Source organism: Microtus ochrogaster, chromosome 6, assembly GCF_000317375.1.
Source record: "Microtus ochrogaster isolate Prairie Vole_2 chromosome 6, MicOch1.0, whole genome shotgun sequence".
Classification (NCBI taxonomy): Eukaryota; Metazoa; Chordata; class Mammalia; order Rodentia; family Cricetidae; genus Microtus; species Microtus ochrogaster.
The window spans coordinates 5,140,035-5,152,153 of NC_022013.1; the positions used below are offsets into that span (position 1 = coordinate 5,140,035).

General features: G+C 42.0%; 1 protein-coding gene across 2 annotated transcripts in view; it reads right to left on the minus strand.

Moving 5' to 3' along the window:
* Nucleotides 1-3,440: 3,440 nt before the first annotated feature.
* Nucleotides 3,441-12,119, minus strand: part of Slc35f5 (solute carrier family 35 member F5) — a 33,632-nt gene continuing 24,953 nt past the window's right edge. The window contains exons 14-16 of one of the 2 annotated variants that reach the window (XR_003377068.1): nt 9,483-9,609; nt 8,200-8,296; nt 3,441-4,357 (exon numbers count right to left, since the gene is read on the minus strand). Coding sequence is in view for 1 of the 2 variants with exons in the window: in XM_005348246.2 (XP_005348303.1) it covers nt 8,221-8,296; nt 9,483-9,637 (231 nt within the window). In the remaining variant the exon portion in view is untranslated. Of the gene's footprint in view, nt 4,358-8,199; nt 8,297-9,482; nt 9,638-12,119 lie in introns of both variants that reach the window. The other variant, XM_005348246.2, reaches the window with a different exon arrangement.

A 12,119-nucleotide genomic window follows, 5' to 3' on the forward strand; every position in this document is an offset into this window, starting at 1 on the left:
GCTCTGGGACCGGCAGCCATTTCTGCTTGGGACTGGCTGCTCCCAGGGCCCGCTGCCTGCCACCACATGGCCCGCTGCCACCATTTGGGACCTAAAGCATTTCTGCTGCCTACTGCCGCGGGGGATCTTGCAGCATTTTTAAAAAAGAACAACACCTGTAACTCCAGTTCCAGGAGATTCAACACTTTCTTTTTGACCAAAGGTACCGCACTCATGTGCATATATCAACATACAGATATACGTATAGTGACATAATAAAAAAAATGGGCTTCCAGTTGGTGCAGCAGGCAAGAAAAAGCAGGATCTTTAGACCTCTGTTGAGCCTGCAGGTGGTGCATATTAGTCCAGAGGTTATGAGCAAGGGAGGTTTCTTTGTTCACTGTCTAATGTTAGAGGTCAGCAGGTACACTGAATGTACACTGAAAAGTTTATCATGGTCAATGTGCTTACCCCCAAAGTAGATGTGAAGATCCTGCTGCTGAAAACTTGATGTGCTTTGAGAGAAATCCTGTTGGAACCAAGGTAAAAGTTTCCTCCCTGCTGGCTACCTTCCATAGTACTCCATGTGCTATGCAAGCTCAGAGGGAGAAAAGTCATCAACTGGCTTACTGAACTGTGGACCCTATGTGCTACAAACAGACCTGAAAAGCAATATGCCTACTCGAGTAATAATGGTATGGCCACTAAGGGGGAAACCAGCTACTCTAGTTGCATTTGAGGCTGTCTCCACCAGAGGGAATCTGCTTGTGTGTAAAGCTGTTTAGCCTTGGCTGGAGACCTAGGCCCTACTGAGAAGATCCTCCTGGTGTCTTAGATGAGGTAGGGGCTCCAGGGGCCCCTACCCCACCAGAGGAGATAATAGCAGAGAAGGCTGCTGGGGGAAGGAAAGTCATTGTCATTAGTGATGAAGCCACCGGTAAGTGACTAGTGAATCTGTAGACAGTGTCACAGTGGCTAGAGAAGCAAAAACAAACAAAACATGATAGAAATGTGGGGACTTGTTGGAAGGATGGGGTGGGAAGATGGGTTTGTGGGGAAAGGAGGATAAAAGAGGGTGGAGGATGAGGGCGTCAGAATATATTATATACATGTATGAAATGATCAACAACTCAATTAATTTAAAAAATAATAAATCACCCAGAAAAATAAAACTTGAGGGGAAAGTGTGCAGGTAGGAGAGGAAAGTGGTGGTAATTCACCCAAATGTTCACTTGTTCAATGGCTCTTTCCCCCAGGATCTGCTGCAGGTTCATCTCCCAGGTTAACTGAGGCTCACTCATCAGTCCCTACATCCCAAGTGGCAATGACCATTTGTGAGACATGAATGCAGAGCAACCAAAGTACAATAAAACCACCCGCTCTGCCCATTGTGTTCAGGCAACCATCAGAAACTTGAGTTGTACTTCCATGGTCTCAATTATTTCACCCTGGAAATTGCTGAAGACTTTTGTAAACTCTGATAGCAAATCCAGAAAACTACAGATACAGATAATAAGCAACCAGAATTAGTCTGAGTAATTGACATGTGTGATAGTTTGAATGTAATTGGCCCCCACAATGTCACAGGCAGTGGCACTATTAGAGGGTATGGCTTTGTTGGAGTGGGTATGGCCTTATTAGAGCAAGTATGTCACTGTGGGGGTGGGCTTCGAAGTTTCCCATACTCAGGATACCACCCAGTGTGACAGTCGACTTCCTATTGCCTGCAAGGTGTAGGACTCACAGCTATTTCTCGGACTCTAAGGCCGCTTCAGTAAGTTACTTCAGAAATCCACACTGTGTGTGTGCATGTATTCACGTCTGCAGGGTGTGTAGAGATATGATGTGGACAATGTGTGTAGGTCATTTTCAGTTGCCATTTCTCTGGTACTGTCCACCTTCATTTTTAAAAGTCTTATTGTGTGTTCGTGTACATGGTCACACACAAGCCAGAGTGTGTTGGTGACCAGGAACAACCCTCAGAAGTTCTTTCCCACCTTGTTAACATAGTTTCCCTTGTTTCTAATGCTGCACTGTATACTTTACTCTAGTGGGCCAGCCAGCTTCCCGGCAAGTCTGTCTTCACCTCCCATATTACCAGAGGAGAGCAGGGATTAGAGAGGCAAATCACCACAACCAGCTCTTTTACAGGGATTCTTGGTCCAAGTCAGTTCACCAGGCTTGTGCAGCAAGCTGAATCACCTCCCTGGCCCCATGACTTGTTTTTTGAGGCAGGGTCTTCTACTGACCTGGACCTTACCAAGTGGGCTAGCAGTCCCCAAGGGTCCTCCTTTCTCCATCACCACCATGCCTGCTATTTTTACATCAATTCTGGAGTCTCACCCAGACCCACATGCTAGGCAAGGCACACACTTCCCTGACTAAGACATCTTCCCATCTTTGTACATCTTTTATCCTGCCAACCAGCATTGGTTTTAGCATAAGAATTACTTGTGCCCCCAAATGAAAAACACGATTGTCTGCTATTTAAATTAATATAATACAGTGGACTCAGGACTAAGCAGAAAGACAGCTAACCTTCATTTTAGATTCAGGTTAACACCAGATCAATTTTAAGTATGTGAACAGTATAAAGTGGAACTCTATAAAGGGAATTTTTTTAAATGAGATTCATTAAATGATTTGGAGAATGGTTCTTACTTCACTTGGAACCGGACTGGATTCTGACTGCCCAGAAGTCAGAGTCCTCAGACATGAGCTCACTGACCTGACAGGAAGCAGTTCCAGAAGCACACACTGTGAGTAAACCTCACTAGGAATATTTTATTTTTTTAAATCATTTAATTATGTATTAAAGATTTCTGCCTCCTCCCTGCCACCACCTCCCATTTCCCTCCCCCTCCCCCAGTCAACTCCCCCTCCCTCATCAGCCCGAAGAGCAGTCAGGGTTCCCTGCTCTGTGGGAAGTCCAAGGACCTCCCACCTCCTTCCAGGTCTAGTAAGGTGAGCATCCAAACTGCCTAGGCTCCCACAAAGCCAGTACGTGCAGTAGGATCAAAAACCCAGTGCCATTGTTCTTGACTTCTCAGCAGTCCTCATTGTCCGCTATGTTCAGCAAGTCCGGTTTTATCCCAGGCTTTTTCAGACCCAGTCCAGCTGGCCTTGGTGAGTTCCTGATAGAACATCCCCATTGTCTCAGTGTGTGGGTGCACCCCTTGCGGTCCTGAGTTCCCAGGAATATTTTATATGATTTTGAGATAGGCCTCACTATCCAAGGCTGGCCTTAAATTCACTATGTAGCCATGCATGACTCTGAAATCATGATCCTCCTGCCTCCACCCAGCGTGCTAGGATTACAGGTGTGCACCACTTTGCTTGGTTTATGCAGGCTGGGGATGGAACCCAGGGTTTCATGTGTGCTAGGCAAGCACTCTGCCCTGAGGTTAACTCTCAGCCCCGTGATTTAATAATGACAGACAAAAGAATCAAATGTCATCTTTTCATCAGAGTATCTCCTTGTCTTTTTTTTTTATTTTAACCATTTACATTTACTTAGGAAAGTAAGATTATTTAAGGAAGCAGCACCCAGTTTTAGAGTAATTTATATGTGGAAAAAATACAAAATTACTTGATACATCTTTAATACACAAATACATATACAAACATTTTATTCTAATAATATTCTTTATCACTTCAATTTAAACCATTCCATTATGAAAATTTCTTAATTGAAGAGAGAATATTTCTTTAAAACTCTAAATTAAACAGAGCTTTCTCAACTAATTTATAGCCACACAGCCTTTAGAAATATGTGATTTTCCAGTCTGCAGTTTTTCCCCTTTAAAACTGTTAGGGCTTGTCACATTTTTTAAGATACAAGGCACCAAACACCAGGGAGGGAATCACACAGTGAGTGCACTTGGACCAGATCTCTTCTTAAACATCTGTGCTCTAAAGCACCACCAGCTTTGTATGAACATACGTGTGACATTAACTAGCATTTCTTCTGTGTGGTTATTCTGCAATCTACGAAACTCAAAACTATAATCTGCACCCCTGCAGGTGATGCCGGTTAGCGTCTGCCTGTGAGGATGCTCACCTACTCGGGTGATTTCTCGGAAAGAGTACTACTCAGTTTGAATGAGGAGTTTAAGTCCCCAGAAAGATTGTGTTCCTCGATTTGCTCCAGTGATTTCATGAACTGAACTGATACGTAAGGCAGGTTGGTCCTTTAGAGCAACTGGACTGCACACAACCTACATGGAACATCCTTCATTTTGAAAAAGAAGAAAGCAACATGAGGAAAATGTATTTAGAGTTTCAAAGAACTGAAACTGATATTGTTCAGACTAGGCACTGAAACACTTCTACAAAGAACTTGCCAGATTGTCTCTTCGCTGTAGAATGTTCCATTACACTAAAAACAAAAGGATACAAAAAAAATGGTTATTTATCATTTACAGCATCCCACTTTTCTGTAGCACAGAGTCTGAGAAGCAAATTATCTTAATGCTGAAACACCCATTATACACAATGCTTATATTTAGTAACTAGATACTTGATCTTGAGTTAAGAATTCAGGATAGGGCTGGTAAGATAGTTTAGGGTGAAAATGTGCTTGCCACTGAGTTTGATGACCGGAGTTCAGTTTTTGGAACCCACATATAGAAGGAAATCCAAGTCCCTCAAGTTAGACTCTGAGCATCAAGTAAATAAACATTAAAAAAAATAAGGAGCAGGGCGATGGTGGCGCACGCCTTTAATCCCAGCACTCGGGAGGCAGAGGCAGGCGGATCTATGTGAGTTCGAGACCAGCCTGGTCTACAGAGCTAGTTCCAGGACAGGCTCCAAAGCCACAGAGAAACCCTGTCTCAAAAAAAAAAAAAAAAAAAAAAAAAAAGGAGCTAAAAACAAGTTTCATAGCAACAGCAGGTCTGACACCAACACTAGTTGGGTACTGTGCACTAGCATTCAGTTTTATTTCTGGCATATTCTACCGTTACCCCTGTAGCAACAAAGCCCCCATTCAGCCTGTTCTAGTCTTTGCTACTTGATGGTTCTTCACCTTTTCTAGTCTTCATTATCTCAGCTTTCTCTGGCTCTGGCTTTTCCAGCACTGAACACATTCTGGTGAGAGTGACGAGGAGCACTCCACAGAAAGATAACCCATGAACAATGTGATGACATAGGACACTCTAAATAACCACCTTCACAGTTATTTATAAGCTAAAGGTTTTATTTCTATTTGTGTTTGTGTGTCTGTATACACAAGAATGCAGTGCCCGAGGAGGCCAAAAAGGTCATGGGATCTCCTGCAGTAGTGAGCTGTAAGGGAATATTACTTTTCAGGTGTGTGACTTTTGTTTACACTGCATTTGTTTAACTCTGTGAAGCTGTGCTACTGTGTCAGTCTAAAATACATGGTGGTCTAATAAAGAGATTAATGGCCAATAGCAAGGCAGGAGCAAGGATGAACAGGGCCAGCAGGCAGAGAGTATAAATAGGAGAAAACGAGGAAGAGGAGGAGCAAGAGAATGAGGAGAGGAGGACACTGGGGGCCAGCCACCCAGATAACACAGCAAGCCATGGAGAAAGCAGCAAAGAAAAGTATACAGAAATAGAGAAAGATAACTCAGAGGCAAAAGGTAGTCGGGTTAAATTAGGTTAAGAAAAGTTGGCAAGAAACAAGCCAAGCTAAAGCTGGGCACCCATACTAAGAATAAGCCTCTGTGTGTGATTTATTTGGAGGTGGGTGGTGGGCCCTTCAAAAAGTCAAAAGAGTAAAGCATCACACAATAGTGAGATGTCTGAGATGTGTGTTAGGAACCAAGCTCAGGTTCTCTGCAAGAGCCCCAAGCATTCCTAGCACTGAGTCATCTCTCCAGCCCTATTATTTTTAATTTAAAGATGGCACACCTGTTCCACAAGCCTCACTTAAAAGACAACAGATAATAAAAGGCAATTCCTTAAAAGGAATGAACTACATAAACAAAGAGAACAAAGAATGGCAATCAACCCTTGGGTGGCCATGAAGAAATACAGCCAAGCCAGAAAGGGTGAGGTGGTAACAGCAGGAATTGGGTACATATTGCACAGAATGTCAGCTATGCAGCCAGGCTTCCCTATGCTTATACAAAAGGAAAACTTCAAAGTTTATTCTCTAAACACAGTAGCAAGAAAAGCACTAGAGAAAATATCAGGAAGAATTTTAATTCTTAGTCATAAAAACATAAGCACATTATATTGAGCTATCCCAAAGTATGCAGCAACTATCCAGAAGTAGTGGGACGTTTCTGTTTGTTGTTTCTTGTTTGCTTTTGTTTTCTGAGACATGGTCTCATGTGTCCAGGTTGGCCTCAAACTCACTGTGTAGTGGAAGATGACCTTCATCTCTTCCTGCATCTACTTCCCAAAAGCTGGGTTTACATCATGTGTCACCATGCCCACCAGAAGATGGAGAGGCCAGAATGACTTGGAATCAGGATGCAAATGTGGTGTGGGAGTAGAGATCCTCATCTATCTCAATGAAAATGTTTGCCAACTGGAGATGGAAAGCTAGACAGACAAGCAACAGAGACGATAGCACTATCTGTAAAGAGATAGGCAAGTCCAAGGGAATCAGCTACAACGTGGGTTTCTAGGCAGTTAACATTTGGCTCCACCCCTACTGAAGGAACTATGGGAAGTTAGTGTCTGCTGAAGAAAGAAAAGACATTTCTTCAGTGCTGTAGCCACTGGCAGGTTGCTCATGCTCTTATAAAATAACCCCTCACCATGTTTCTATAAGGAAACTGAAGTTCTCTGTCTCTCTCTCTCACACACACTTTTTCTCACTCTGTCTCTCTCACATACACATACATACACACGACATGCACACACATAAAGTGGGAAGGGGGAAGAGACTCACTCTAAAATATTTTATGTTTTCTTTGTTGTATAGTAAGAAAAAATATTTTTCTAAAGTTTATCATTAGATAAAATGATTTAGCATAAAGAAAAATGGAATAAGAGGTTGGACAGATGACTCAGTCTGTAAAGTGTTTGCTACATATGTGTGAGGACCTGAGTTTAGATCCCAGAACCCACATAAACAGCCAGGCACAGCAGCATATGCCTGTGATCCCAGCGCTGGGAGGTGGAGATAGGAGGATTCCTGTGATTTGCTAGCCAGACAATCTAGCTGAACCAGTGAAGTTCAGGTTCAGTAAGAGACTGTTGAGAATAATAAAGGGGAGAACAGATGTCAACCTCTGGCCAGAAGATACATGAACACATGAATGCACATGGACAGAGTTAAAATTCACTGGTATCTAGTTGGGAAAGGCACTATTGTTGCACTTTGAACTCAACACCTGTAAGATTGTTCTAGCACAGTGCCACTTTCCAATCAAGGAAACAGGCTCAAAGAGGCCAGGAAGCTCCCCAAGTGTCACACTGGCAGTTGTGGAAGAACCTGAAGATCTGGAACCTATGTGTTTTTGGTGCGAGAGAATTATCTGTATTCTACAGACAACGCTGATTAACTAGGCAGGAAGTATAGGTGGGTCAACCAAACAGCAAGTAGAGGTGGGGCAATGAGAACAAAAGAATTCTGGGAAGAGGGAAGCCCATTTCTTCCAGTCCAGCCAAAGAAGCAACATGTGACCTGGCCCGGCAGTGAAAGGTAGCAAGCCATGTGGCTAACATAGATAAGAATAATGGGTTAATATAAGCTACAAGAGCTAATAAGAAGACTGAGCTAATGGGCCAATCAGTTTTATAACTTAGGGAGACTTCTGTGTGATTTTCTTTAGGCTTGCCGGCTGTGGGGTATTGGATGGGACAGAAATCCCCACAAGCCTTGGCCTTCATGTTACATGGTTTGATTCCAGGGGCTATAGCACTTTGGGCCACTTCAAGCAACTCACTCTAAAAAATCTCCTGCAGAAACAGGATGTTGTTATGCAACTTTAATCCCAACACTCTGGAAGGAAGAGGCAGAGGGATCTCTGTGAGTTTGGGCTACCCTGGTCCATGTAGCAAGCTCCGGCCTATCCAGGGCTACATAGAGAGATCTTGTCTCAAAAAAGAAAGATGGAGGGAGGGAGAGAGGGAGGGAGGGAGAGAAGTAAGAAGGAAGGAAGGAAGGAAGGAAGGAAGGAAGGAAGGAAGGAAGGAAGGAAGGAAGGAAGGAAGGAAGGTCAACCTGCCACATCTGAATACTTGAATGTTCTCAAGAATATCATGAGGAACTGGTCTGGGGCTGGCTCACATACACACCTGGACTACAGACAACAGCAGCTAAGTAGCTCCATCTTCCTGAGAAACGCTGTGCATAGGGATGAGGCTTTCACACTGTTCGCTGTCTTCTGGAACTCTAATAAAAAGGCAACAGTTAAGAAAGCTTTAGAAAAAAAAGAAACCTTCAGAAATGGCCTACTACCCTGTCTGAAGACGGGAGGTCAAGATACAGTTAGTGGCAGAACCAGCAATTTCCCTCATGTTTTTGAAATGCAATATAAAAAGCTTTATCTCTTAAAAAGAAACTTAGAAAAGAAAATGTGGGAAGTAGAAAAAGACAAGATCTCCTGAGTAAATTGGGAGCATGGAGACCTTGGAAGAGAGTTGAAGGGGAGGGGAGAGGCAGGGAGAGGAGCAGAGAAAAATGTAGAGCTCAATAAAAATCAATTTAAAAAAAAAGAAAAGAAAAATGTAAGACAGTGCTAATATATTCTATTATGAACTGCACCCAAATCAAAGTTTTCTATATTTAAATTACATACCACCTGCATACCAAAACACTTGCTTCCTAAAAATTAGCAGTGAAATTATCTCACCATCCGAAGGATTCAAATGCATCTTTTTCCTTATACAACAAAAATTATATAATTCATTCTTTCAACAATTCCTGTCAAAATCCCTAAAAGCCAGGCAACTGTGGTGATTCTTAGTTTTCTCAGCCAACCCACCACTGTTGTTTTGTCTGTTGAGACAGGGTCTCCCTCTGTAGCCCAAGTGGCCCCAACCTCAGAATGTTACTGGTCCTCCTGAGTTGCTACGATTACAAGAAAACAGCCACACCCAGCTGCAAACATTGTTCTTCTATGTTGTGATCCCAATGCTCAGAGCTGACAGGCATGAGGATCAGGAGTTTAGGGCCAGCGAGGGTTACATGGTAAAACTCTCTCTCTCTCAAGAACAAACTAGGGGCTGGGATAAGGCTTGGCTAGCAAAGTGCTTGCCGCACAAGCATAAAGAGATGTAAATTCAATCACCCCTAACCCATATAAGATTTCCAGGCAAGACAGAAACATTGCAGTCACAATGGTGGAGACAGCAGGGTCCCTGGGGCTCGCTGCTAGCCAGCCTAGTTAAACTGATCCAGGCTACCCCAACTAGCTAACCAGTGAAACACTCAAAAACTAAGGTGGAGCTTAGGGAAGACTTTGACAATTTGACATCGACCTCGGGTCTCTTCTCATGCATGTACACACACGTAGGTGCATGCAGACACGAATGAATGAATGTATACAGACAAACTTAAAAAATGGGATAAAACATACCTCTGAATTCGATGTTTTCTGCATATGAAGGCAAAAATTCTTCTGACTCCTACCATCACAGGATCCCAATTATTATAATGGCATAGGAGAGTAACAATAAAAAATGAAAAAAACACAGGGATAGCGCCTGCAAAAAATAACCAAGAAAACTGCACCTAAAACAAAAGATTAAAATAAAACCTCAAAATTATCATTAAGGCAATTTTTATCTTTAATACACATTAAAATATCAAGAAGATAGACAAAAATACTGAAGTATTTATATATATATATTATATAAAAGGATTTAGGACTTCAATTTATAATTCTACTTGCCTAAATAACTAGTAAAAATACTTATTGCATTAAAAAATGGGCAAAAAAAACCCTGCAGCACAGTTATCCCAGTATTTACTGGGAGCAGTGCCCAGAGTGGAAATGTCCACAAATGGAGTTTTTGACTCCAGCACCATGGTACCAATTTCTTCTGTAATGGTCACTCCTGCTGACAAGAGGAATTTTCTTCCTCAGTTTCCAACACTATCTTCAAAATTTCAGATTTGAAATAAACATTATGTTACAGCTGTGTTAACAGTTACATCACAGTTCTTAGTGTTAAAACCAAGTGAAACCCTTACAGATAACTTTTGTAAGCCTATCAGTAATTTGTTAACAAATTTTAATTATTTCTCATTTGAGTCCTTTTTGGTTTTTTAGACAGAGTGTGTAACAGCCCTGGCTGTCCTGGAACTTGCTTTGTAGACCAGGTCGGCTTTGAACTCAGAGATGCACTTGCCTCTGCCTCCTGTGTGCTGGGATTAAACACATGAGTCACCACCGCCCAGTTATTACTGATAATTTTAAAGATTTATTTAGTTATTTGGTCATGTGTATGTGTATCTCTGCTGGTGTCAACAGGACCCAGAAGAGGGCATTTGATCCTCTGAAGCTGGAGTTATAGGATACTGTGAGCCTGCCTGACATGGATGCTGGAATTTTAACTCAAACCCTCTGGAAGAGCAACAAGTGCTCTAAGAGCTCCACAAATTCAAAATATAACAACAAAAACTGGTAATCTCCCCATCAACAGATGAAAACATGTTTAGAATCAGGGCCAGAGAGCTAGCTCAGGAGGTAAAGCAGCCAAGCCTGGCAACATCATTCATGCTTGGGACCCATCCAGTGGACAGAGAGAACTGACTCCTGGGGGTTGTCCTCTGACCTCCACATACATACTCTGGCACAAATGCATGCGTGTGCACACACACAACTGAAAAAAGAAGTTCAGAATTAAATTCTGACCAAGTGAACAAGAGCAGGCGAGACGCGGCTTCAGCACTAACAAGCCCTCTGATGCAACTTGATCCTCTCTCTTATCCTTCACTGATCAAGGTCCTCAAAAAACTGAAGATAATGAAAAGCTTAAAAGCCTTTGTGTTGATAAGTTACCCTTAGTGTTTAGATCAGACTAAAGTATCCAAAACAATTTTCCAAGCAGCCTGTACTGACTACTGAGGCTGACAAGGGACACAGTGGTGATCTGTTTTACAAAAAGAAGTGGCCACTCCTGTTTGCTTACGGAAAAGCGCTTATTTGTTCTCTTCTGAGAGTTACAGAGGAAAATAAGGGATAAGAGATGACTCAATGAAGTGCTTGATTTTATAAGCTTGAAACATTAAATTTGATCCCCAGAATCTTAATAAAAATTCTGGGTGATCCTCAGAACCCTAATAAAAAAAAAGGTGGTGCACACTTGAAATCCTAGTACTAGGGATGGAGGCACGAGGATCTCTGAGCCCACTCCCCAGCTAGTCTACTTAGAAAACCCCAGGGTCCAAGGAGATACTCTTGTGTTGCCTCTGCATACACATATGTGCACATATGTACTCATTCAAACACACATGCATAGAAAAGAAAGGAAAAAGGAGTTTTCACAGGCAAAATTCCCAATGCTGGAAAGCACATGGTGGCCCATTTAATACCACCATTAAAAAAGAAAAGTTTCATGAGAAAGATGTATTTGGTGAAGGCTTTCGAGAAAACACAAAATAATCCTCTGACATACAAACCAATTTGCACAGTACATGCACACAGAGGCTCAGTGACCCACACAACACTCAGGGATGAATCCTCATAAAGAGAAACAGAGAAGCCACAGTTAGCTACCAAAGTACTGATAAAATGTAACATTTTTTTTGGAATGATTACCAGAACATCTACTAATCTACAAATATCAGCACAGATTTTGTAAATATTTATTTATTTATTTAAGTGTACATGTGTATGCCTGAGTGTATGGATGTGCATCCCATGTATACAGAGAATAGCAGAGGCCAAAAGAGGGTGTTGAATCACCTGCAGTTGGATTTACAGGTGGCTGTAAGATGCACGATAGGAACTGAACCCAGTCCTCTGTAAGAGCAGTAAGTGCTCATAACCACTGAGCCATCTCCTATCCCTAAAGAACCATTTTAAATAAAGAATATCCACATGACTAAGAGCATTTTGCCTTTATCCATAAGGTATAAATACCAAATTAAAAATAGTACTAAAAATAAGGTTATTAGAACACACTAGAAGCATGTAGCTTTCAAATATTTCCATTTTCAAACTGTATTAAGCCAACACACATGTACCCTATGATTACTTATGACTTAA